Below are 23,710 nucleotides of genomic sequence, written 5' to 3'. Positions count from 1 at the left end.
GCAAGTTTTAAAAGATAAAAATTTGTTTTCACAGTCCAAGCATTATGTCTCCAAAATACTCATTAGTTTCTTCTAAACACATGTTGCAGATTAATCCAAAGAGAAAACGTCCGAGGAGGAAAGCATTCCGGACGACTCATGTACTTCTTCTTAATAGGCGTCCCTCCCGGCGTGGCCGGCCATGATGATGTTAAAGCCTTCAACAACGAGTAATTGTTGCACGAGTGTGATTAGATCGTTTTTTTGGTTTTATTTATTTACCGTTTCTGTTTTTTTTTGTGTTCTGAGAGCAAGATTATCCGTGGTCTCGAGGTCGTCCCTTAGCGGGAGAATGGACCATGAAATGCGGAGACCAAGGAAAAAAGAGAAGGGGAAAACCTTTAATTAAGAGACGTCCCTTACTCTTTCCCAACTAAAAAAAATATAAGGGATTCTTTCTCTCGAGGAAAAAAGATAAGGGACTTACCTCGGAACCACGGATAATCTTGTCCGAGGACTCGTTTGAAGTAATTTTTAATTGGTTTGTAATGGGTAGTATTTGCATTTTTATTGTAAATCCGACCAGATTGGATTCTAGTGAACCGTTTTGGATTAAGCCAGATAAGTTTGAGAAAAAAAAGAATAATGAATACTTGATAATGATTTTTGTATCTTAATTTTTTTTATTATTTTATATTATTAAACGATATTAAACAATCATATTAACTATATAATAAAAACATTTAAATTTTTTCTTATATGTTATATTTTGAATTTTCAAAAATGTTTATAAATTATTAGAAATTTAAAGATCTCACTTTGAAAATTTTGTGATCAATAGCTTAATTTATTTTGTTATAGTAATATATAAATAATCATAAAATTGTATTAATATGACTTTTTATTTAATAAATATTCAAATTAAATAATACAAAAATATGATTCAACCACAAACCTATTTGAATGTAGCAGACAACAGCGGGGCTCGAAAATTGATGTGTATTCGAATAATAGGAGCTAGTAATCGCCGCTATATATATATATATCCCCTATATACTAAAGGAGAAACATTTGAAAAATTGTAACCTCAATTTTGTAATAATTAAAAAGATTATATGCTTAGGTGTCACTCAATTAGGTAGTCAATTACATTCAATTGAAAAATAAGTAGGTCCACGTTCAATTTTTATATGTCGCTAGATACATTCGTTGGTCAAACTATATGATATGATGATATGATATGATATTTACGATAGAAGCATTTATAATTGTTCTGCTAGATATAATTATTATTATTTTTTTCTCCTTAAATAAAACCTACGGAATTACCATAAATGACTAATATATATATGAAAATTAATGTTTCTAATAATAAAGATTTGATAACAATTTATATTTCATCCATCATTTTTTGTTTAATTTTATATTATTAGAATAAATTAAACAATCGAATTAACTATAAAATTAAAATTTAGATCTTTTCGTATATGTTATATTTTGAATTTTAAAAGATGACAATAAATGACTAAAACTATTAAAATTATCATGTTAAAAGATAATGATCAATGGTTTAAAACTTTTATTATAAAAAGATACACATGATTTTAAAACCATATGAGTAAAAAGTATCATTTAATAATAAAACAAATATATAGATTAAACTATATACCATATAAGATTACATAAATATTTTAATTTCAAAACTTTCAATGAACTTTCAAGAACATTTATAAATTATAAACTTATTAAATTTTTAACATTGAAAATTTTGTTATCAATGATTTAAATATTTTGTTATAAAACGATATGAATGATCATAGAACCGTATGATTATGAAATTTTATTTAATAAATAACTATATAAAATATACTATTCTTAGAAAAATAGGTTGGTCCATCTTAACTTATATTACACTTAAACTAACCATCGAATTGATAATAATGTAGAAAAAACAATCCTGCACTTCCTTAAATAATAGCTATAAAATTACGTAATATGATTAATGTATATATGAAATTAATTATTATGAATAATTAATATTTGATAACAATTTTTGTATCTTAATTATTTTTTCTATTTTATATTATTAAAAGATATTAAACAGTCACATTAACTATATAATAAAAAAAATTAGAATTTTTCTTATATGTTATATTTTAAATTTTTCAAAACGTTTATAAATTATTAGAAATTTGAAGATCTCACTTTGAAAATTTTGTGATCAATAGCTTAATTTGTTTTGTTATAATAAGATACAAATAATCATAAAATTCTATTAATATGAATTTTATTTAATAAATATTCAAATTAAATAATATATATATATATATATATATACTAACAATTTAAATCAACAAAATTGACTGCATCAATTTTAGTCGTTGAATTGAAACCTTTCAAAACTATGTGGAAGACTAAAGTTAAAGTAATTCAATTTTGGAAATAATAAGATGATGGTTCTAAAATTATTAAAATGATTCTCAATGATGTGAAAGTTAAATATTAAAAAATTATAGAACATGTTTTGTAATAAAAATGACTTATTGACCACATTACAGTTTTTATAGATATAAACATGGTTATAAAAAGTTTAAGCCCAAATCGATCAGACTCATCATAAATTCAAAATAGATTTCGGTCCACAATTACAATTACAAATGTTCAGCCCAACATATCCTCATATATTAAAGGCCAAACATTCTAAGAAATGTGTTTACATTATAATGGACACTAGATTTTGACCCGCGCTTTACAAGCGCGGGTTTATTTTCTTTTATCCTTTTTTAAATTGACAAATATTTAATAAATGTCATATTTTCATATATTTGTTTTTTTATAAAAGACTTAAGCTTTTTATCTTTCTTTATCGTATTTCATTTTAAATGAATATAGGTCTGATCATAATATCCGGACCCGAAGAACCAATCCAAAACCGACCCAAAAATCAGGGTCCCGAACCCGATCAGACCCGGGGTAAATATCCGAATGAATTCTAAATTGCTATATCCGAAGAACCAATCCGAACCCGATCCGAACCGAGAACCAAATGAGTACCCGAAGATACCCGAAATGTGAATATATATCTAAAAATATATGTTATAATTATATTTATAATTATTTTAATATTTTAAATTAATATCATAAGTTAACTATAGTAGTCATTTTTAGTACTTTTGAGTATTTTTGGATAAAATATGATAGTTTGGATAAAAGTTTACCCAAAAAAAACTGTATAGAATGTATATTTTTGGTTCTTTTTGGTTACTTTTGAGTAATTTGGATACAAAAATTTGAACTGAATCGGATTCTTTGGTTACTTTGAGTATAAATAACCGAACCCGTTTTAGATATTTGGTTATTTTTCAGGTTCTTATGCATGAGAACCGAACCTACCCGGACTCGGAAAGGTCCGACTCGAACCCGATCCGAAAAAAATAAAAATTGAATCTGATTTGTTAATCGGCGCAAATGGCCCAAAAGAGATGATGTGAGCAATGAGCTGGATTTTTTAAAAAATTGACCCAATATAGATGCGTTATTAATATTACTTGATTGTCCTTAATAAAATATGCAATGTTATTAAAGAAAGGGGTATTTTTAGTAAAAAAAGCCAATAGAATCCTGCTTTAATAGTATAGATGTGGCAGTCTCACAATGATTTGAGAATGAACATTTACACTCTCATAAAATGTTTTCACACTCTACGTAAATGTGTTCAAACTATGTATTTTATATTTTGTTTTTAATATCAAATTCACATGTAAGGTTCCAAAAAAAATATGACTTTAAAATCCAATTCTGCAATAGGAAATTAAGACATGATAAAAAACAATCCAAAACCAACTAATATCCAAATTAGGGTTCTTCAATATGCTAAAACCGAAGAGTACCGAACCGAATAGAAATAGATAATATGTTTTTTTTGGTATATACCATCGTAACCAAATGTATGTGATTTTATAAAAACCGTAGGATTTGGATATGGTTTGATTTATAACCGATTAAACTAAAACATGTAAATATGTATATATTTATAATGACGCATGAATATCTATTTGTTATATGAGTTGAACTATAATTATAATTTGTAGATCACTTGAATCACTTGAATTATAATTAAATAATAATTTACTGCAACTAAGGCTTCTTATTTTCTTAGTCTTTTTTGATCCTTTTTCTTTATTTTAACAATAACTAAATTGGAGTAAAGAATATAAATTTGATGGACAACAATTAGTTGAAATTCTTTACAATTTTTTTTATCTTTAAACAAATAGAATTGTGTTCAATCGAAGACATATTAATTTGATGAACACTAAATATGGAAGAATAGAAAAACTTTTATTTCATGCTTTTGTTTTGTTTTTTATTTGTTATTTTTAAAATTTAGAGCTTTGATATTAATCTAAATTTGATTATTTTATTAGATGATATAAGCATTTTTTTGTTTTGTATTCTTTTATTTAAATATATAATATTTTTAATAAATGACTTTTTGACAACATGACTCTAAAATTCGTATAATATACAGTATGATTTCAAACTAAATAATTATGTTTTTGGTATAAAATCGAATAAACTGAAAACCGACGATATATAAACCAAATCGAACCGAAGTAAAATATGGATTTAGAATAGTAATTATATTTTACTAACCAAAATACCAAAAACATCGAAACCAGACCAAAACCAACTCGATATCCGGATTGAACACCCTTAATCCAAATGAACTTTAACTATTGTTTCATTCTCCAAAACATAATAAAAATAACAGCTTCGTTTCCGTGCAAGGCGCGGATATGGCAGATTTTATGGGCCTGATTTTTAAGCCCATTTAGTACCGACAGATTCGAAACTAAACCCCGATTTTAGACAAGATCAAAATTAAATTGAAAGAAATGAAAGAAAAAAAACACTCTTGCTTCCAAATCGAAATAGCCATTGTCATGTGTGTTGAGATCTCACTCCACACCATCTCATCATCAGATCTGAACTCTCTCCAGAAATTCTCTAATCTGTATGTGCATTGAATTCAACTCAGCTCTCAATTCCAATACATCTCTCTCTCTCTCTCTCTCTCTCTCTCTCTCTCTCTCTCATGGCGCAGCAACAGTTCCTTCACCAGCGCCCAATCAAAAACCCTTTCTCTTCATCTCCTCTTTCAAACTCTTCACTCTCTAACCGCCCAATCTCCCTCCTCAGCCGCAACGGTCTCCTCCTCCTCCTCGCACTCCTCGTCATCCTCGGCGTGTTCCTACCCTGGGCTGGATCTCCCTTATTCCCATTCCCAAACACATTCTCTTCCTCTTCCCACTCCAAATGGCGCGACTACTCCCTCGCTCAAGCCGTTAGTTTCGTCGCTAAGAACGGCACAGTGATCGTCTGCGCAGTGAGCTATCCATACTTGCCTTTCCTCAACAACTGGCTGATCAGCGTCTCCAGGCAGAATCATCAAGACAAAGTCCTCGTGATCGCCGAGGATTACGCTACTCTCTACAAGGTTAACGAGAAGTGGCCTGGTCACGCCGTTCTCATCCCTCCCGCCCTCGATTCTCAAACCGCTCACAAATTCGGTTCCCAGGTACATCTATTATTAGCAAGGAAGAGATGGTTAACTTGTGAATTTGAATGATCATTATCTGAATCTATTTAGGGTTTCTTCAATTTCACATCGAGGAGGCCGCAGCATCTGTTGCAAATTGTGGAGCTAGGTTACAGTGTTATGTACAACGATGTTGATATGGTCTGGCTCCAAGATCCCTTCAACTATTTGCAAGGAAGACATGATGCTTACTTCGAGGATGACATGACTGCTGTATGTTATCAATCTTCTCCTTTCACACACTATTCAGACTGATTATTTACTTATTTACCTTTCTTTGGTGGCAGATTAAGCCCTTGGATCATTCTCATGATTTACCACCTCCTGGTAAAAAAGGAAGGCCTTATATTTGTAGCTGCATGATCTTCTTGCGCCCCACTACTGGCGCTAAGCTTCTGTTGAAGAAGTGGATTGAGGAAATGCGAGACCAACCTTGGTCCAGAGAAAAGAAAGCTAACGATCAGCCTGCTTTTAACTGGGCTCTTATGAAAACAGCTCATCAGGTGTGTATTCTTTCCTACGAGTATCTTACTCTTTAACTGGTCTCAAGCTCTTTAATTGGGGATCTTTGGGGTGTTGTGCAGGTGGATCTGTACTTGCTTCCTCAGGCAGCATTCCCAACAGGAGGATTGTACTTCAAGAACAAGACATGGGTTAAGGAGACAAAGGGGAAGCATGTGATAATCCACAATAACTACATTCTTGGTTTTGAAAAGAAGACTAAACGTTTCCGTGACTATGGTCTATGGTTAGTGGATGATCATGCTCTTGAGTCCCCATTAGGAAAATTAGAGTAAATTCACATGCCACAAAAAAAAAAGATTGTTTTGTTTTGGTCGCACCCACCCTCTTTTATTGTTTCAGGCTGTGGAAAGAAAGATAACAAGTAACTTTATGTAGGAGTCTTTTAAAGCTGTGAGAGGGTTATATCCATTTAAGTAATGTTATGTCAAAATGCTATAATTGACATTGAGTCGGGTTATTCTATTCGATTACTTCATTCAAGTCATATAAACTAATAAACACGTATACAGTGGACGACAAATACGTTACGTACTCCTATAACTGACTTTTTTTTTTGTTTGATCAAGGTATAATTGCATTTAGTCTGGCATTTCTATGATTACTTCATTCAAGTCTGGCAATGGCACTTGCAGTTGTCAAATATAACTGATGTTGCAGTGAGAATAATAAAATCCTGATCAATGGTTTTTATACGTTTTAGCGGCTAAATTAGTAAACAAAAGTATTTTACTGATATTATCTGACTGGCTGAGAATGGGGAGTGGAGCAAAAGTTGCTCATACATTAATGTGAAGCCTCCGCTTCATAATTTGCCATTCAAGAGAATTAACAATTGTGTATCATCTGCTATAAATGTCATTATAAAAAATAATGAGACACAAGTGGTTCAGTTTATAGAGCAAAAACAATGAACTGCTAGTAACAATAAAAATACTCCATGTTTCGATTGTTTAAAGTGTAACAGGTGGTCTTTAATGTTATTATACCACAAAACTTTAGTTTTATATGAATCAATGTTTACACTTTTATTTAACCATAGTTTCATACATAGAATAATACTAGCTGATTTTCCCGTGCTCATGCACGGACATAAATATTTATAAATTTTATGCATAATTTATATTAATAATATTACATTACTTTAACTAAACATATGATTTTAGATATGTTATATCTAGTCGATTTAGTTATCATTTAGGTATATTGGATTGTATTTATTTCTCTGAATTCAACTATAATATTTTTTATTCTAAATATATTAAAAATTTGATTAATTTTCTTATTTACATTTAGGTTGGTTGTTGTCTTCCTTAATTTTAATATAATCTATTATTTTAGATTTAAGGTTGATTAGTTTATGTTACTTAATTATTTTATGTAATCATCTAAGAAATTAGATAGATATATCAAAATATTTATATTACTTTGAAAATATATATTTTGTATTGTTTAATATTATGTTTTAAAATAAACAATATTTCTTTTTAATATCAAAATTATCTTTCTGAAATTTGTTTTTATGAAATCACATTATATACAAATGTATATATTTTTCATATAATTAACAATAGATATAAAGTAAGTATTTTATTACTTCAAAAGTTATATCCAAATGTTTTCCCCTCGGAATCATTGTTTACTAATATGGATCATTTATTCTGGAGAGTTCTACCCAAGATGAATGATCATCAGTTTGCATGGATACTATGGTATATCTGGAAAGCAAGGAACAACAAGGTTTTTAGTAACCTGGATGTGGATGCCAGGGATACACTAACGTTGGCTGAAACGGAATCTACTATGTGGGCTGCGGCCCAAGATTTGACTATCCGACAATCCATACCACCGCAAGTACATCCGCCTCCCTCAATTCCAGGGAGATGGTGCTTCGTAGATGGTTCGTGGAAGGATAAGGACTCTTTCTCGGGACAAGGTTGGTTCAGTACTCTGGAGGATTATGAGGGCTTAATGGGGGCACGAAATGTTCGGGCAAATATGTCTCCCCTGCACGCGGAGGTGGAAGCATTGATTTGGTGTTGTGGGCACAGGGTCAGGCCTTCCGGAAATATGGAACTGAGGTTTAGTCCAATAGTTCGGATTGGTACCTGAAACAAAGAGTGAACCTTTTTATGAGTTTTATAAGTTTATGATGCAAACAGAAGCAAACATGAATATGAATCAGAATGATAATAAGAATAAAAGCAAATAGAAAAGGGATAGATTGATGGAGATGGGATCTTTGTTGCTGGACTGAAGTCACTCTCAACAAGATCAATGGATGGAAGATGGATAGATATGAGATTTGCTTGCTGGACTTAAGTCTCTCTCAAGCAAGATCAGTGGGTGGAATGGAATGATGGACGCCACAAAGCTCTGTGAAAGGGGGCTTTGATAAGTCAGGTTGCTCAAGAGCTGCTTCTCACAACACTCAAAAGACTTAGATAATAGTTTTAAGAAAACTAGAAAAAACTGCATTTTCATTCATAAAATTCAAGGGTGATTATTACAAAGACAACTACTGAGCTTATATAGGCTCGACCTTAGGACTCTCTAACAGTCTAAAAATGACTAAAGGAAAGAAATAAACTTGAAATAAAAATCTTGGAAGCAAAGGCTTTGATGGTTCCATGTAATCTTCCTTTAGCTTGATTTATGCCTTCTTCCAAATGAGATGATCTTGTATCTTGATATCTTCTTGAACCTGGATGGTTTAAGGGGATAAGTGAGCTTCATGGGAATCTTCTTGATAGCTTGGAAGGTGCTGAGGTCGTGCATAAACTCAGGGAAAAAGAGCTGTTGGAGTTTGAATGCAAGAATCTCCAAATAAGGCAGCTTGGTGTTAATGGGGATCCTCCTGATCCTATGATGGCTGGTGCATGGTATGAACTTGTAGAAATCCTCTTGAATGACTATAATGTCTTCTGGAAGTCTTGGATTGATCTTATTGTCTTCTGGTCGGAGTTGGTTTGGTTGGAAATGATCAAACCGAAAGATTGTCTAATCTTTCCATAAATAGCTCCGGTTTGATTTAAGTGAACTTTCATTGAACCAACTGATCTCCTGGGTTCTGGTGTAGCTAAGGACTTCTTGAATACCTCCTGATTGGTTGAAATGATCTCCTGGACGCCAATGTCTGGTTTGAAGCTGATTGAACCGGTTAGCTTCCAATTGAGGCAGGTGTAGAACTGGTTTGACCGGTTTTGGAGAATGGATCATAACTTCATAATTATGTGGCCATTTCTCCTGATATTGGGCTTCCTGGAAATATGAGAGACTCCTCTTGAATCCTATGATTGGCTTTGGTTCAGGCCGCTTCTTCATTGGGCTTGAATCTCCTTCAAAAGTCGGGTACTCGCAGATAGATGGGCTGGAGAACCTCCAGTTTGTAAAATCCATAACTCCTTGGTCCGGTAAGCTTTTCTGGAAATTCCAATTGGGCTGGACTCCTTCTGGAGTGTAGAGTCCATTAAAATTTGTTTCACTCCAAAACTCCTTTTGGTTGTCGAGATATACGCCGTGGACTGGACCTATGTCGCTGGTACCTCCAAAGTGGCCGGTTTGGACTGCTTGGTTGACCTCTGGTTCAACCACTGGTTTGATGACCACATCATCCCCTCCCCCTTGTGAAGGTTTTGACCTCAAAACTGGATAACCTGATACACCACAATAGAGCAAGTCAGGTTTCATTCTCTTTTGGGAGTTTAGAACCTTACCTTGATACAATTTTGGTTTGGTAATGGGTTGTGCATCTGGTGGCTCTTCTTTAAAAAGATGGGAAATGATCACGCCTCTGGCCTGGATAGTGTCATTTCTTCTCTTCTGGAGTTGATGGTACTTCACACTAGTGGTAACCTCATGGTTGATCATCTTTGGGACTGATTCTCCAAGTAATAAAAGATTATCCGGTGTGATTTCTTTTAAGCTTTCTTCTTTGCAACCTGAAAAATTCTCAACATTCTGGACAAAGACAAAGTGAATTATATCTGATACTGGAGTTTCATAAACAGAATGTGATATGGTCGAATTTACCATAGGTGCATCAGCATGATGATGAATTAAATTCTTCTTTGGACAGCTTTGGATTGATGGCTGCCTTTCTTGCACCCTCTTATCTTGTTTGGTGTGATCTTCTTCTTGTCTTGTATCTGAAAAACAATTTCTTGGCAAAGACAAATGCATTATATCTGTGGTTGAAGATTTAAAAACAGAATATTTAAAATTCATACTTACTTTGATTGCATCAAAAAGTTGAAGTATGATTTTCTCTTTGTTGCCAGCTTCTCCTTCATTCTGTTTTGCACATGTAATGCTGATGGTGTGCCTTTCTAGGGACGTGGGATCTCTTCCTCTAGGCTCTCTTTCTTTTGTTATTCCTGGATCAAAATTCCTTGGCAAAAACAAGTGCATTATACCAGAATTTTGAACCAATAAATCAGATTGAATAAAACTATCACTTTTTATAGATAAATCTGTTTTCTTTTCTAGTGATGTTTGTATCAATGCTTGCTTAGTGGGGCAAGTCACAGCAAAGTGTCCTATTTTATGACATCTATAACATGTCTGATCTTTTAAATTTTTAAAGTTAGAAGACTTACCTTGGGTTGATGCCTCTTCTTTCTTTTGGTTTGGAATCTCCATTTTTCTTGGAAATAAATCATGGACAACTCTTGATTCCAACAAGGGTGTGGGGGTCATGTCTTTCTGGACCTCAAGACCTGTCTTAATATCCTTGGACAAAGACAAGTGACTCATACCAGTGGGAGATGATATATAAACCAATTTATCAAGTATAGGACTTACCATAGCCTTTGCTTGAAGTACTTGTTTGTTAAGCTCTTCTTTGGGTCTGCTCAAGGTGTCTTGGCTGACGTTTTTACTCACCTCCATAACCTTTAGGATGTCACTTTTCTGGCCTAAGCAATGGACAATGGCGTGCCACTGGTTTGGCTGAAAGTTGGTTTGTTGAGGCAAGCTTCCTTGACCCTCTTTTTGGACAGCTTCTCTTGCTTCTTGGGAACCATGAGTTGGATACCTCCTTGGGTACTTCCCCTTGATTTGAGATGTTGTAAAACCTGGTGCAAACTCATACCTCATGGCTTTCTTAAGTGCTCCCCACGTTTTGATAGTTGGCTCCTTGTAAAACCATCTATCATCTACTTCTTGAACCCACCATTTAAAGGCATCTCCTTTTAGATGTTCAATGGCATAAGCTAGCCTTTCTTCCTTCAAGATGTTGTTGTAGTGAAACCATTCATCAAGGTTCCTCTCCCATCTAAGATAACCTCTTTTTCCTGAAAATTTAAAGAGTTCAACTTTATTAGCAAAAGAGTTATAATCAAAATGAGAATTAACAACATTAAGTTTGGGGGTTTTAGAATTTGGATTTTTATTGATCCTTGAAGGATCTGGTGGTTTGGGCTCGACATAGACAGCCTCTGGTGCATCTCCAAATCTTCTTTCTCCTGGCTGTGGACGTTGGCCTTGTGCCTTTCTTCTTTTCCTCAACTGAGCAATCTGTTCAACCTCTTGCAAAGCTGTCAAATGTTGGTTCTTCTTTGCCATCTGACTTTGGCTGTGTGTTTCTCCTACCATGGCTTCCTGAAACACTCTCAAAGATCAAGTGAAGAATAGGGAAGTTCTGGTTGAACCAAAATAAACCAAATGCAAGCTAACTAAAACTAAACCGAGAAAAATATGGCAATGTAAACCGAAGTTAAATAAAATATGCAAAATGATTTTTCTTTTGGTTTTCTGGATGCAAGCTCGAAATGGACAAGTAGAAATGGTATGAAATGATAACTAGGATGATTTTTTTTGAATTTTCAGATTTTTTTTTATGCAATGCAAAAAGAAATGGAAACAACTTAAATGCAGATTTTTTTTTTGACCCCTTTTAAGAAAAATGGAAACAAATAGCTAAATGAATGCAAACAATTTTTTCTTTTGTTTTTATGATTGAAATGAATCAAACTTAACAACTGGTCGTCTCCTACCTCACACTTTTTATGGTTTTCAATTTTATAATGAACAAAGAACACAAAATGCAAAAACTGTTTTTTTTTTATTTAAGATGAAAACAAATGCAAACAAATGAATGATGCAAGGACAGAATGGACCTGATTCAGGAGCTTTGAGCTCTGATACCAAAATGTTGTGGGCACAGGGTCAGGCCTTCCGGAAATATGGAACTGAGGTTTAGTCCAATAGTTCGGATTGGTACCTGAAACAAAGAGTGAACCTTTTTATGAGTTTTATAAGTTTATGATGCAAACAGAAGCAAACATGAATATGAATCAGAATGATAATAAGAATAAAAGCAAATAGAAAAGGGATAGATTGATGGAGATGGGATCTTTGTTGCTGGACTGAAGTCACTCTCAACAAGATCAATGGATGGAAGATGGATAGATATGAGATTTGCTTGCTGGACTTAAGTCTCTCTCAAGCAAGATCAGTGGGTGGAATGGAATGATGGACGCCACAAAGCTCTGTGAAAGGGGGCTTTGATAAGTCAGGTTGCTCAAGAGCTGCTTTTCACAACACTCAAAAGACTTAGATAATAGTTTTAAGAAAACTAGAAAAAACTGCATTTTCATTCATAAAATTCAAGGGTGATTATTACAAAGACAACTACTGAGCTTATATAGGCTCGACCTTAGGACTCTCTAACAGTCTAAAAATGACTAAAGGAAAGAAATAAACTTGAAATAAAAATCTTGGAAGCAAAGGCTTTGATGGTTCCATGTAATCTTCCTTTAGCTTGATTTATGCCTTCTTCCAAATGAGATGATCTTGTATCTTGATATCTTCTTGAACCTGGATGGTTTAAGGGGATAAGTGAGCTTCATGGGAATCTTCTTGATAGCTTGGAAGGTGCTGAGGTCGTGCATAAACTCAGGGAAAAAGAGCTGTTGGAGTTTGAATGCAAGAATCTCCAAATAAGGCAGCTTGGTGTTAATGGGGATCCTCCTGATCCTATGATGGCTGGTGCATGGTATGAACTTGTAGAAATCCTCTTGAATGACTATAATGTCTTCTGGAAGTCTTGGATTGATCTTATTGTCTTCTGGTCGGAGTTGGTTTGGTTGGAAATGATCAAACCGAAAGATTGTCCAATCTTTCCATAAATAGCTCCGGTTTGATTTAAGTGAACTTTCATTGAACCAACTGATCTCCTGGGTTCTGGTGTAGCTAAGGACTTCTTGAATACCTCCTGATTGGTTGAAATGATCTCCTGGACGCCAATGTCTGGTTTGAAGCTGATTGAACCGGTTAGCTTCCAATTGAGGCAGGTGTAGAACTGGTTTGACCGGTTTTGGAGAATGGATCATAACTTCATAATTATGTGGCCATTTCTCCTGATATTGGGCTTCCTGGAAATATGAGAGACTCCTCTTGAATCCTATGATTGGCTTTGGTTCAGGCCGCTTCTTCATTGGGCTTGAATCTCCTTCAAAAGTCGGGTACTCGCAGATAGATGGGCTGGAGAACCTCCAGTTTGTAAAATCCATAACTCCTTGGTCCGGTAAGCTTTTCTGGAAATTCCAATTGGGCTGGACTCCTTCTGGAGTGTAGAGTCCATTAAAATTTGTTTCACTCCAAAACTCCTTTTGGTTGTCGAGATATACGCCGTGGACTGGACCTATGTCGCTGGTACCTCCAAAGTGGCCGGTTTGGACTGCTTGGTTGACCTCTGGTTCAACCACTGGTTTGATGACCACATCATTTGGGCAATGGAATGTATGAGGAATTTACGTCAGTTTCAGGTTACGTTTGCAACGGATTGTTCTCAGTTGGTGAAGATGGTTTCAGAACCAGAAGAGTGGCCGGCGTTTGCAAGTTATCTGGAGGATATTAAGAGTCTACAAAGTAGTTTCCATAGCTCACAGCTCATTCATGTACCAAGGACGGCAAATACAAAGGCGGATCGTTTAGCACGCAGTGCCAGACAACAATCGTCTTTTGTCATTCACATGGATGCCGAGCTACCAGTTTGGTGTACAGAGTCAATATGAGTCTGTATGTTTGATGATAAAAAAAAAAAAATTACTTCAAAAGTATATTTTATGTTTTTTTTTTTTAAATAGAATATTACTATAATGTGAAATTTCCTTTTTAATGAAATCATATTATATATACATATATTTTTGTTTTTAAATTCGATTTTTAAATTTTTTTTTTCCTTTTTAATATATATGTTATATGAAGAATTTAAAAAAGAAAACTACAAAAATAATAATATTTAAATGTAATATTTTTAATTCATTAAAGTTATCCGTGTAATCAACTATCGTGAGAAATAACGTGAGTGTGACACATAGGAAATTGACTTCTCAAATTATATTATAGATAGATAGATATATAATTTGTATTGTTTAAAATTATGTTTTAAAATAAATAATATTTCTTTTTCTAATATCAAGATTATCTTTCTGAAATTTATTTTTATGAATCACATTATATGCAAATATATTTTTCATCTAAGAAACATTAGATATAAAGTAAGTATTTATTACTTCAAAATTATAATTTATGTTATTTAAAAATATTTTTAAAATAGAATACTATTATCTTGTGAAATTTTCTTTTTTAATGAAATCATATTATATATACATATATTTTCGTTTTTAAATTTGATTTTTAAAATTTACAAATTTTCCTTTTTAATATATATGTTATATGGCCGACAAAAATATATATGTTGTATGGAAAATTTCAAAAGGGAAATTTAAAAAATAATAGGTATTAAATGTAATATTTTTAATTCATTAAGGGTATCAATGTAATCAACCATCGTGAGAGTTAACGTAAGCGCGACACATAGGAAACTGACTTCTCAAATAATATTATAGAGATATTCAGTTTATTGTGTTCTAGATAAAACAATAAATAATAATAAAAATGTTAATTAATATGATTACATTAAGTAAATAACATTTTATATTTAATAAAAGTACTATAATAATATTTTCACACTAAATTGGATTCAATATTGATATTTAATTTAAATATAATATTATTTATAATTAAGTGAAATTTTTTTTTATAAACTAATATTTTCACACTAATATAAATTCACATATGTATGATTTATGTATTTAAATTTTTACTTATTTGATGAAAATTTATTTGAAACAACTATATGTACTTATAAACAATAAATATTAATCATGGACAAAGATTTGATATAATATTCTTGAAAGTTTTGATGGTTTAATGGGCAATGAAATGTATGACGAATTTAAGATAGTATCACGCCAAGTTTACTATTGATTGTTTTCTATTGGTGAAGATGATTTCAGAACCAGAAGAATGACCTAGTTTTACAAATTATTTAAAAGATATTAAAAAATTAAAAAAAAGTTTCAATCACTCAAAACTTATTTATATCCTTCAGATATATAATACAAGGGCATATAGTCTTACACGGGCCAAGCAATAATCGTCTTTTGTCGTTTATATAGATGCCGAATTCCTGTTGTTGTTTGCAGAATCTTAGATGCGTCTCCATATATTGATGTAAAAAACAATCAATATTAATTTATAATATTATGAAATTTTGAACCATTTTTTACACACTTTCACAATTCAAATATATGTTTTGAACGGCTAAATCTACATTTACTGTTTGATTCGTTTGAATCACTCTTGTTCTGCTCTATCCGTTTGATCTGTTAGATTTGCAATGCTTGATCTATATATCTATTCAGAGCCTAAAAATATATATCTAGAAAGATAAAAATCTTTAAACTATTTATAGAAAAATCTGACACATATATACGAAGAACTGGAATGATACTAATTGACAACGAGGTTTGTAAAGTTCTTTAAAAAAATCCAAAATTAAGACTGACAGCTAGCATATGATATGAGGGTCCACTTTGCTTGTTAATATATATCTTTCTTTTTGGGTCAAAATTAATAATATATTTTATTTATTTATTTTAACACTAATATATATAAAAATCATCCATACTTCAGAAACATGTGACTGATTTTACGATTGATAGGCTTTTTGAGGATGGTGCTTATGTAAGATATACCGAAAATGCAAATCAGAAATGAAAATTATCAGACCAGCGCCTATAAATAAGTGTTTCTGACGCCTAAATAGTAATGTTGGTTCACGGATGTCAAAAGAAAAAGTTGGCTCACTAGACATTTTCCAGCTCTGATTTATTGATTTATTGAATCTCATTTTTTTGTGTGTTCCAGTTTTATGCATGATTAATGGTCGATCAGATTTTAATAAAAGTAAACTACGCGCGTAACATATCTAACAAGATAATATTTCTTATGTTAGCTTTTGAAAAAACAAGATAACATAATCAAAAATAAATTAAAAGGATAAAATATATGTTTAAGTCGGACCAAAATGAAAGAAAAGAAAAGAAAATAAAATAAAAAGGTTGGAATTAGACAGACAGGGGGAAGAAAATAATTGTTGGGGGCGGGCTCCCTTCGAATCCGCACAGCTCACACACAGTCTCCATTGATTCTTCTGCCATTTGACGCCAAAGAAACAAACAGCTTCTCTCCCTCTCTGACTCTCTCTTTACCTTTAGCTAATTAAGCTCACAGATCGTCAACTGAATTAACCACACGCTCGCACTTCCACTGCGATTTAAATTGAGTTCTTCTTCGTAGGCTTGCCGTTATCTGGAATCTCGGGGGCGGGAGATTGTTGCATGTAATTTCCTCAATGGGATCTCTGGAATCTGGGATTCCGTCCAAGAGAGAAACCTCCTCCTCCCCGGCGAGATGGGGAAGGCAACAGCCTTACTTGCAGAGAAACAGATCGAGGCGGCTCTCGAGATTCTTCCTCTTCAACAAGTTCAATTACATCCAACTGATTTGCTCCATGTGCGTCTTCTTCTTCTTCGTCCTCCTCTTCCAGCTGTTCCTCCCCAGTCTCGTCGTCGACAAATCCGATACACCGCCGCCACGGAAGAGCAAGGATACGCTTCTTCTTCCACCTGATTTGGTCGTTTTCAAGGAGAGTGGGGTTTTCGATTTCGGCGAGGATGTTAGGTTAGAGCCGTCCAAGCTTCTGATGAAATTCCGGAGAGACACTAGTGATGGTGGTTTCAATCTCACTACTTCTACGCAGCGTTTTGGATTCCGAAAGCCCAACCTAGCTCTGGTCACTCCTCTCTCTACTTCACCTCTCTCTCTTTTTAGATCATGATTGATTGACTGCATTGTTAGAGATCTGATGACTTAACGTTTTCTTCTTTTAAGGTTTTTGCGGATTTGTTAGCTGATCCTGAACAGTTGAAAATGGTGACTATCTCCAATGCACTGCTACAGATTGGTTATGCTATTCAGGTATGTATACATTTGTGTGAAGTATGATGATGATAACTCGAATCCTAACATTGTCTTTGTTAGGTGTACTCACTTCAAGACGGTCCAGTTCATGGAGTTTGGCAGCAAATGGGAGTTTCAGTCACTATACTCGACACTAACCATTCATCAAGCTGCGTCATCGACTGGCTCTCGTATGTATATTTGCATTTTCCGTTGCTTCAAAACTTGTTGGACAAACTAGTTAGTTTAGCCTGTCTTATTGGAACTAATCTTGAAGGCTGTTATTAATTTAATGTTGTCATGTGACTCGGTTTAATTGGATAATGTGGATGGATCTGAGTTTGATCCACTGCATTATGGGTGTTCTTATCTTCTATTATTGTAATGCACAACTTAAGTTGACTTCACTTGGTCAACAAGATGATTTCTGATCATTTGATCATTTTCTTTCTTCTTATCTTGAAGCTATGATGGCGTCATTGTAAACTCTCTCCAAGCTAGGACTATGTTTACTTGGTAAGACTTTTTCACTTCTTTTGGTATGAGTGTATATCACATGGTTTTGGTTTTTAATCATTGTGCATTGAAATGATAATGTGTGTATTTCTTATTCTTTGACAGCTTCATGCAAGAACCTTTCAAGTCTTTGCCACTTGTTTGGGTCATCAATGAAAAAACTCTTGCTGTTCGGTCTAGACAGTATAACTCAACAGGCCACACTGAACTCCTAACGGACTGGAAAAAGATTTTCAGCCGCGCTTCGGTTGTAGTCTTCCATGATTTTCTCCTTCCGGTAAATATTTTATTTTATTATTTTAGAGTGCAACCACCAGAAAAATATTCAATTTTGCTTCTTCTCAGTTGACTTGCTGTTTGTTTCATGCAGATTCTCTACTCCGAGTTTGATGCTGGCAACTTTTATGTGATTCCCGGATCTCCTGAAGAAGCATGGAAAGCAAAGAATCTGGACTTTTCACAGAAAGATGACATTGTCATTTCCATTGTGGGAAGTCAGTTCTTGTACAAGGGCCAATGGCTTGAACATGCTCTTCTTCTGCAATCTCTACAGCCGTTATTCTCAGGGTTTAACACTGAAAGTTATAACTCCCATCTCAAGATCATAGTTTTAGGGGGAGAGTCAGCTTCCAACTACAGCGTAGCTATTGAGGTATAACAAAGGTCTGCTTTGACTATTAATGAAATGGTTTTGTAGCTTTTGAAGGCAGAGATTACAAAAAAAATCACTAAAACCTTGTTCATTTGTTTGTTTTTGAACTTCTTAGACAATTTCCCAGAACTTGACATATCCAAAAGATGCTGTGAAGCATGTAAGCGTCGCTGGGAATGTTGATAAGATACTGGAAAGTTCTGATCTTGTCATATACGGATCATTTCTTGAGGAGCAATCTTTTCCAGAAATTTTGATGAAGGCCATGGCACTTGGGAAACCCATAGTCGCACCGGACCTCTTGAATATTAAAAAACATGTATGTTCCTTTTTTAATTTGCTTATTTCTCCGTGAAGATGTGTAGTGGCATACTGACTGTATTGGCAAAATATCAAATAGGTCGATGACAGGGTTACTGGGTATCTTTACTCCAAGAAGAATCCTGAGGTTCTGTTGCAGATTGTGCTTGAAGTGATAAGAGAAGGAAAAATATCTCCGTTTGCTCGGAATATTGGCTTGATGGGGAAAGCAGCTGTTAAAAATATGATGGCGCTGGAAACCATTGAAGGCTATGCGGTTCTACTAGAGAATATTCTCAAGCTTTCGTCAGAAGTTGCTTCTCCTAAGGATGTACAGACAGTTCCTCCAAAACTGAGAGAAGGGTGGAGTTGGCATCTGTTCGAAACTCTCATGAATGCATCGCCTCATAATAAAACAGCAAGAAGCTATGAATTCATAGCGAATATTGAGGGACGTTGGAATCATACCCCAGGAGAAGCTATGAAATTTGAGGTAGTTAATGATGATTCATATGTATATGAAATATGGGAAGATGAGAGATATCTGCAAGTGATTAACAGTAAGAAAAGACAAGAAGACGAGGAGGTAAGCATTTCAGATGCGAGTTCTTGAAATGAATTCTCATCTCCAGTTCCAGATGTGTCAATTTTTTTTGTGTTATTGCGCAGCTGAAAGGCAGAGCCTTGCAGTATCATGGGACATGGGAGGAAGTATATAAAAACGCCAAAAGGGCAGATCGAAGTAAGAATGATCTACACGAGAGGGATGAAGGGGAGCTGCTGCGAACCGGTCAACCGTTATGCATATATGAACCCTATTTTGGTGAAGGAACTTGGTCGTTTCTACATGAATATCCCCTCTATCGTGGGGTGGGCATGGTGAGTTTCCATGTGCAATATATTGTTTTTGCATGGTCGTTTTTGAAAATTGATGTGAATGCATCGTATTGCAGTCGGTTAAAGGAAGGAGGACTGGGATGGATGATATCGATGCATCATCACGTCTTCCGCTCTTCAACAATCCGTACTATCGCGATGCTCTTGGTGACTTTGGAGCATTCTTTGCAATTTCAAACAAGATTGATAGATTACACAGGAATGCATGGATTGGGTTTCAGTCCTGGAGAGCTACCGCCAGGAAGGTACACAGACACACCTTCCCTTGCTGCTATAGAATGATATGGTCCAGTACTAATAATAGTACTTGTGATGTGATCTGGAACGCTAAAACAGGAATCTTTATCAAGGATTGCTGAGAACGCATTACTGAATGCTATAAAAACACGGAAACACGGTGATGCTTTGTATTTTTGGGTTCGCATGGATAAAGATCCGAGGAATCCTCTGCAGAAACCCTTTTGGTCGTTCTGTGACTCCATAAATGCTGGGAATTGCAGGTAAAACCCATACAGATTTCTTATAATAATGTTCTGAGATATCATATTACTGACTTTTTGCAATTTGTGGACTTTTGATGAAGGTTTGCTTACAATGAAACTCTGAAGAAAATGTACAGTGTGAAGAATGTGGACTCACTGCCTCCAATGCCCGAGGATGGGGATACATGGTCAGTGATGCAGAGCTGGGCGTTGCCAACAAGGTCCTTCCTAGAGTTTGTCATGTTCTCAAGGTGCTTACTTGTTAGTTGTTATTACCCATTGATCGTTTCAACCTGACCCTCATTGACAAAAAGAAAAGAGTACTTAAGAGAGTGTTTCTTCTCTCTTGTGTTGTAGGATGTTTGTGGATTCTTTGGATGCACAGATATATGAAGAGCATCATCGAACCAACCGTTGCTATCTGAGTTTAACCAAAGTAAGAAAATGATCCTTTCTTCTGCCAAAGTCCATATTGTATCTGCTAAGCATAGAACAATCATAATGTGCTCAAATTTCTCACAGGACAAGCATTGCTATTCACGGTTACTAGAGCTTCTGGTGAACGTGTGGGCTTATCACAGCGCAAGACGCATTGTCTACGTAGATCCTGCTACAGGTTTGATGCAGGAGCAACACATACAGAAGAACCGGAGAGGGCAAATGTGGGTGCAGTGGTTTGAGTACACAACTCTGAAAACAATGGACGAGGATCTTGCAGAGGAAGCAGACTCAGACCGTCGTGTGGGACACTGGATATGGCCATGGACAGGGGAGGTGGTGTGGCGAGGTTCATTAGAGAAAGAGAGGCAGAGGAAGAATGTAGAGAAAGAAGAGAAGAAGAAGAGAAGTAAAGATAAGCTGAACAGAATGAGAAATAGAAATAGTCGCCAGAAAGTCATTGGAAAATATGTAAAACCGCCGCCGGAGAACGGAACCGTTACGGGAAACTCCACTTTGTAAAACGGAGACGCATAAAAACACAGATTAATGATTTGTTTCATTCATTTGCTTAGAGAGATAATTGTATAAATTGTGTTAATCATTCACCCTCTCTTCGCTTTAACTCTCCGGCGATAATGAGAGGGATCTATAAAACTGAGTTTTGATGGCAGACTCGAGCATACTTTCGGTCAAATATTGGATGTAGATATTTATTTGAATCTATAATATAATAGGGGACTTGGGGCTCTCCCAGCGCGCCACGTCAGCATTTTTTTTAGCGTATGGGTTTTTTTAATTTTGGGCTTCTCATGAAAACACTTATTCTGTAGCCCATATCTTTTATTCTCACTTCTCTTCTCGACGGAACAAAAGAAACAACGTCCAAGGCTTCCGCCGCATCTGTCTAGATCTTTCTCTGGCGAACCTTGGCAACCACTCTCAGTTAATCTCCTTCGTCAACCGTAGAAACAAACTTCGAAAATATCTTCTTCGGATGCTGTTATTACGCAGTCAGCCTTCGACGCGCCTTGGTCGATCGTCACAGTTCATTGTCGATCGGCTTATCCATTTTTGGGACTGGAAAAACATCGAGAAGCATGGTGAGTTCATGGGAATCACTTTGATAATTTAGTTTACGAAGAGCCCAATGCTTTAAATCTTCTTACTTTCAGTTTGGTGCTCCTCTGTTTGCCAATTGAGACAATCGCTGCTGTCAAACAAAAAGTTTCCTCCACTACCAAATATTTCAACCCGACCCACAAACTCGGCGAACGTGAGTTCGGACCCGTCTTCAAGGTAACTGACACGCTCACATATCAAAATTTCCTTCTTTTCTTGTGTAGTCTGAAGGGTTTCATGTGTATGCTCTTTGTTGGTTTGGTTGATGAGATTACATGCTGTGTAATAGAGAAGGTTACTTGACAGGCGAGACATATCATTGATGAAGCTATCTCAGGCTTCAAGAATCAAGACAAGGGAGGAGGGAGTTTGTGAACAAAGCCAAGTTGTTAGCTAAACACTTGGTCTATGAGTATGTCGCTAATGAGAGCGTTGCAAGGTCATCTTCAGTAAGTTAAGTTGTCACCTCATTCTCTCATCATTACCACTTGTGTTTTTTTTTTAACTATGTGACGTTTTCAACATGTGGTGGTTTGCTCCAGTTGGATGCAGAATCCAGCAGAATCCAGAAGAAGATCAGATACACACTGGAAGCAGAGGTTTGAGATCATAATAGATTTTTGCTTGAGGACTGTTTTATCTCAATGAAGACGCACCAAACTTCATTATCCACATAGACATCAAGGTTGCAAAAAAAAATTGCTTGATGAGAAATGAGTTCCTAAGATTTCAGATTTTGGGATGGCCAGACTCTATCAAGAACACAGGACACATGTCAACACTTGCGTTGCAGGAGACAAGTATGTTATTTATCATAGCATATGTATGTATATATTGATTGGTATGAGTTCTCTCTGTTTTTTTTTCTTTTCTCTAATACGTATAGCAACGTAGTGGATATGACCGCAAGTTGGCATTTTGCATTTCATCTTTTCAAAAAACTTATATGTTTTATTGTTTGTTGATTTGGATTGGGTTGGTAAGTTGTTGCTGATGCTGACAAGTCAAAACCCAGAAGAAGTGCACGAAGGCTCCTTTTGAAAGGCTTCTTTCTTGGTATCTGCATGTGTACGTGTCCCTGATTTCATTTGTCGTTAGCATGTTTCACATAGGGTGTGGTGTGGTGTCCTGTAAATTGAGCTTCATGTTATCTGCTAATTAAAAATTTTTAATTTTTTTTTTGAATAATCTACGACCAGTGGTCTTTTTCTCTTTATGAAGGTCTTGCAGATCTATATGAATCAACATCCCATTGCTATGAATGTTGATGCACTCTCTTGTCTCTTATGTATACATAAGCTCTTCTTTTTTTTTTGAGAAAAGTATACATAAGCTCTTAACACATTACTTCTCTGGAAGATATTTTTCCTTTACAGGTAAAAGATTCGATCTCTTGCATTGGATTTTTTAAATTCAGACAAGACCATAATCCATAAGTATTTGATGTGGTGTATTATCATTGTTCTTTCTTAATGTCTTGATTGTTTCAACAGATTCCTCGAATATAATTTGATTTCTTTGAGCTATTAGCGTATGTATATAGAAGAAACCCTCCAAAAAAGGAGAAAAGGGTTGGTGCGTTTCTTCACAGATAAGACTCATCAAGAAGCTTTATTATAAGATGCATCAACATGGGTGCAGAGCTGAAAAATGCCGGTCCAGAATCTCAGCTTCAATGATCAATGTTCCTATGAAAGGCATGAAAAATGCCAGAACATGGCTATTTTATTTATTTGCTCAATGAGGGGGGCAGCATCTTATCGGCAAGTAAATACACACCAAGGAACACAGGCATGTCAACTGCTCTTCTTTTGCAAAGCGGTCTCGACAATCAACAACACACCAACACGTAGCTGATAGTTCCCCACGTACAACCTATGTATATTC

At 34.9% G+C, this 23,710-nt stretch overlaps 2 protein-coding genes across 7 annotated transcripts; both read left to right on the top strand.

Annotated features, from left to right (window-relative positions):
- The first annotated feature begins 4,870 nt into the window (after positions 1-4,870).
- LOC108846061 (UDP-D-xylose:L-fucose alpha-1,3-D-xylosyltransferase MGP4) lies at positions 4,871-6,581 on the top strand. The gene is made up of 4 exons (XM_018619269.2): positions 4,871-5,560; positions 5,633-5,794; positions 5,869-6,084; positions 6,166-6,581. Exons 1-4 carry the CDS (start codon positions 5,078-5,080, stop codon positions 6,376-6,378), a joined length of 1,074 nt encoding a protein of 357 aa, XP_018474771.1. The 5' UTR covers positions 4,871-5,077; the 3' UTR covers positions 6,379-6,581.
- Positions 6,582-16,527: 9,946 nt separating this feature from the next.
- LOC108844542 (uncharacterized) lies at positions 16,528-23,037 on the top strand. Of its 6 annotated transcripts, XM_057006594.1 has the most exons (18): positions 16,528-17,249; positions 17,348-17,434; positions 17,498-17,607; positions 17,882-17,932; positions 18,038-18,209; positions 18,303-18,584; positions 18,700-18,903; positions 18,985-19,470; positions 19,554-19,763; positions 19,838-20,026; positions 20,118-20,281; positions 20,365-20,514; positions 20,621-20,699; positions 20,786-21,804; positions 21,877-22,000; positions 22,130-22,272; positions 22,366-22,623; positions 22,808-23,037. In XM_057006594.1, exons 1-14 carry the CDS (start codon positions 16,809-16,811, stop codon positions 21,221-21,223), a joined length of 3,063 nt encoding a protein of 1,020 aa, XP_056862574.1. In that variant the 5' UTR covers positions 16,528-16,808; the 3' UTR covers positions 21,224-21,804; positions 21,877-22,000; positions 22,130-22,272; positions 22,366-22,623; positions 22,808-23,037. The 6 variants fall into 6 exon arrangements, with proteins under 6 accessions (XP_056862574.1, XP_018473309.1, XP_056862575.1 ...); XM_018617807.2 differs by having other exon boundaries at positions 22,130-22,623; XM_057006595.1 differs by having other exon boundaries at positions 22,130-22,664.
- Positions 23,038-23,710: the final 673 nt, after the last annotated feature.

This window comes from Raphanus sativus, chromosome 3 (genome assembly GCF_000801105.2).
Source record: "Raphanus sativus cultivar WK10039 chromosome 3, ASM80110v3, whole genome shotgun sequence".
NCBI lineage: Eukaryota > Viridiplantae > Streptophyta > Magnoliopsida > Brassicales > Brassicaceae > Raphanus > Raphanus sativus.
This window is presented reverse-complemented; position numbering and strand designations above follow the sequence as displayed.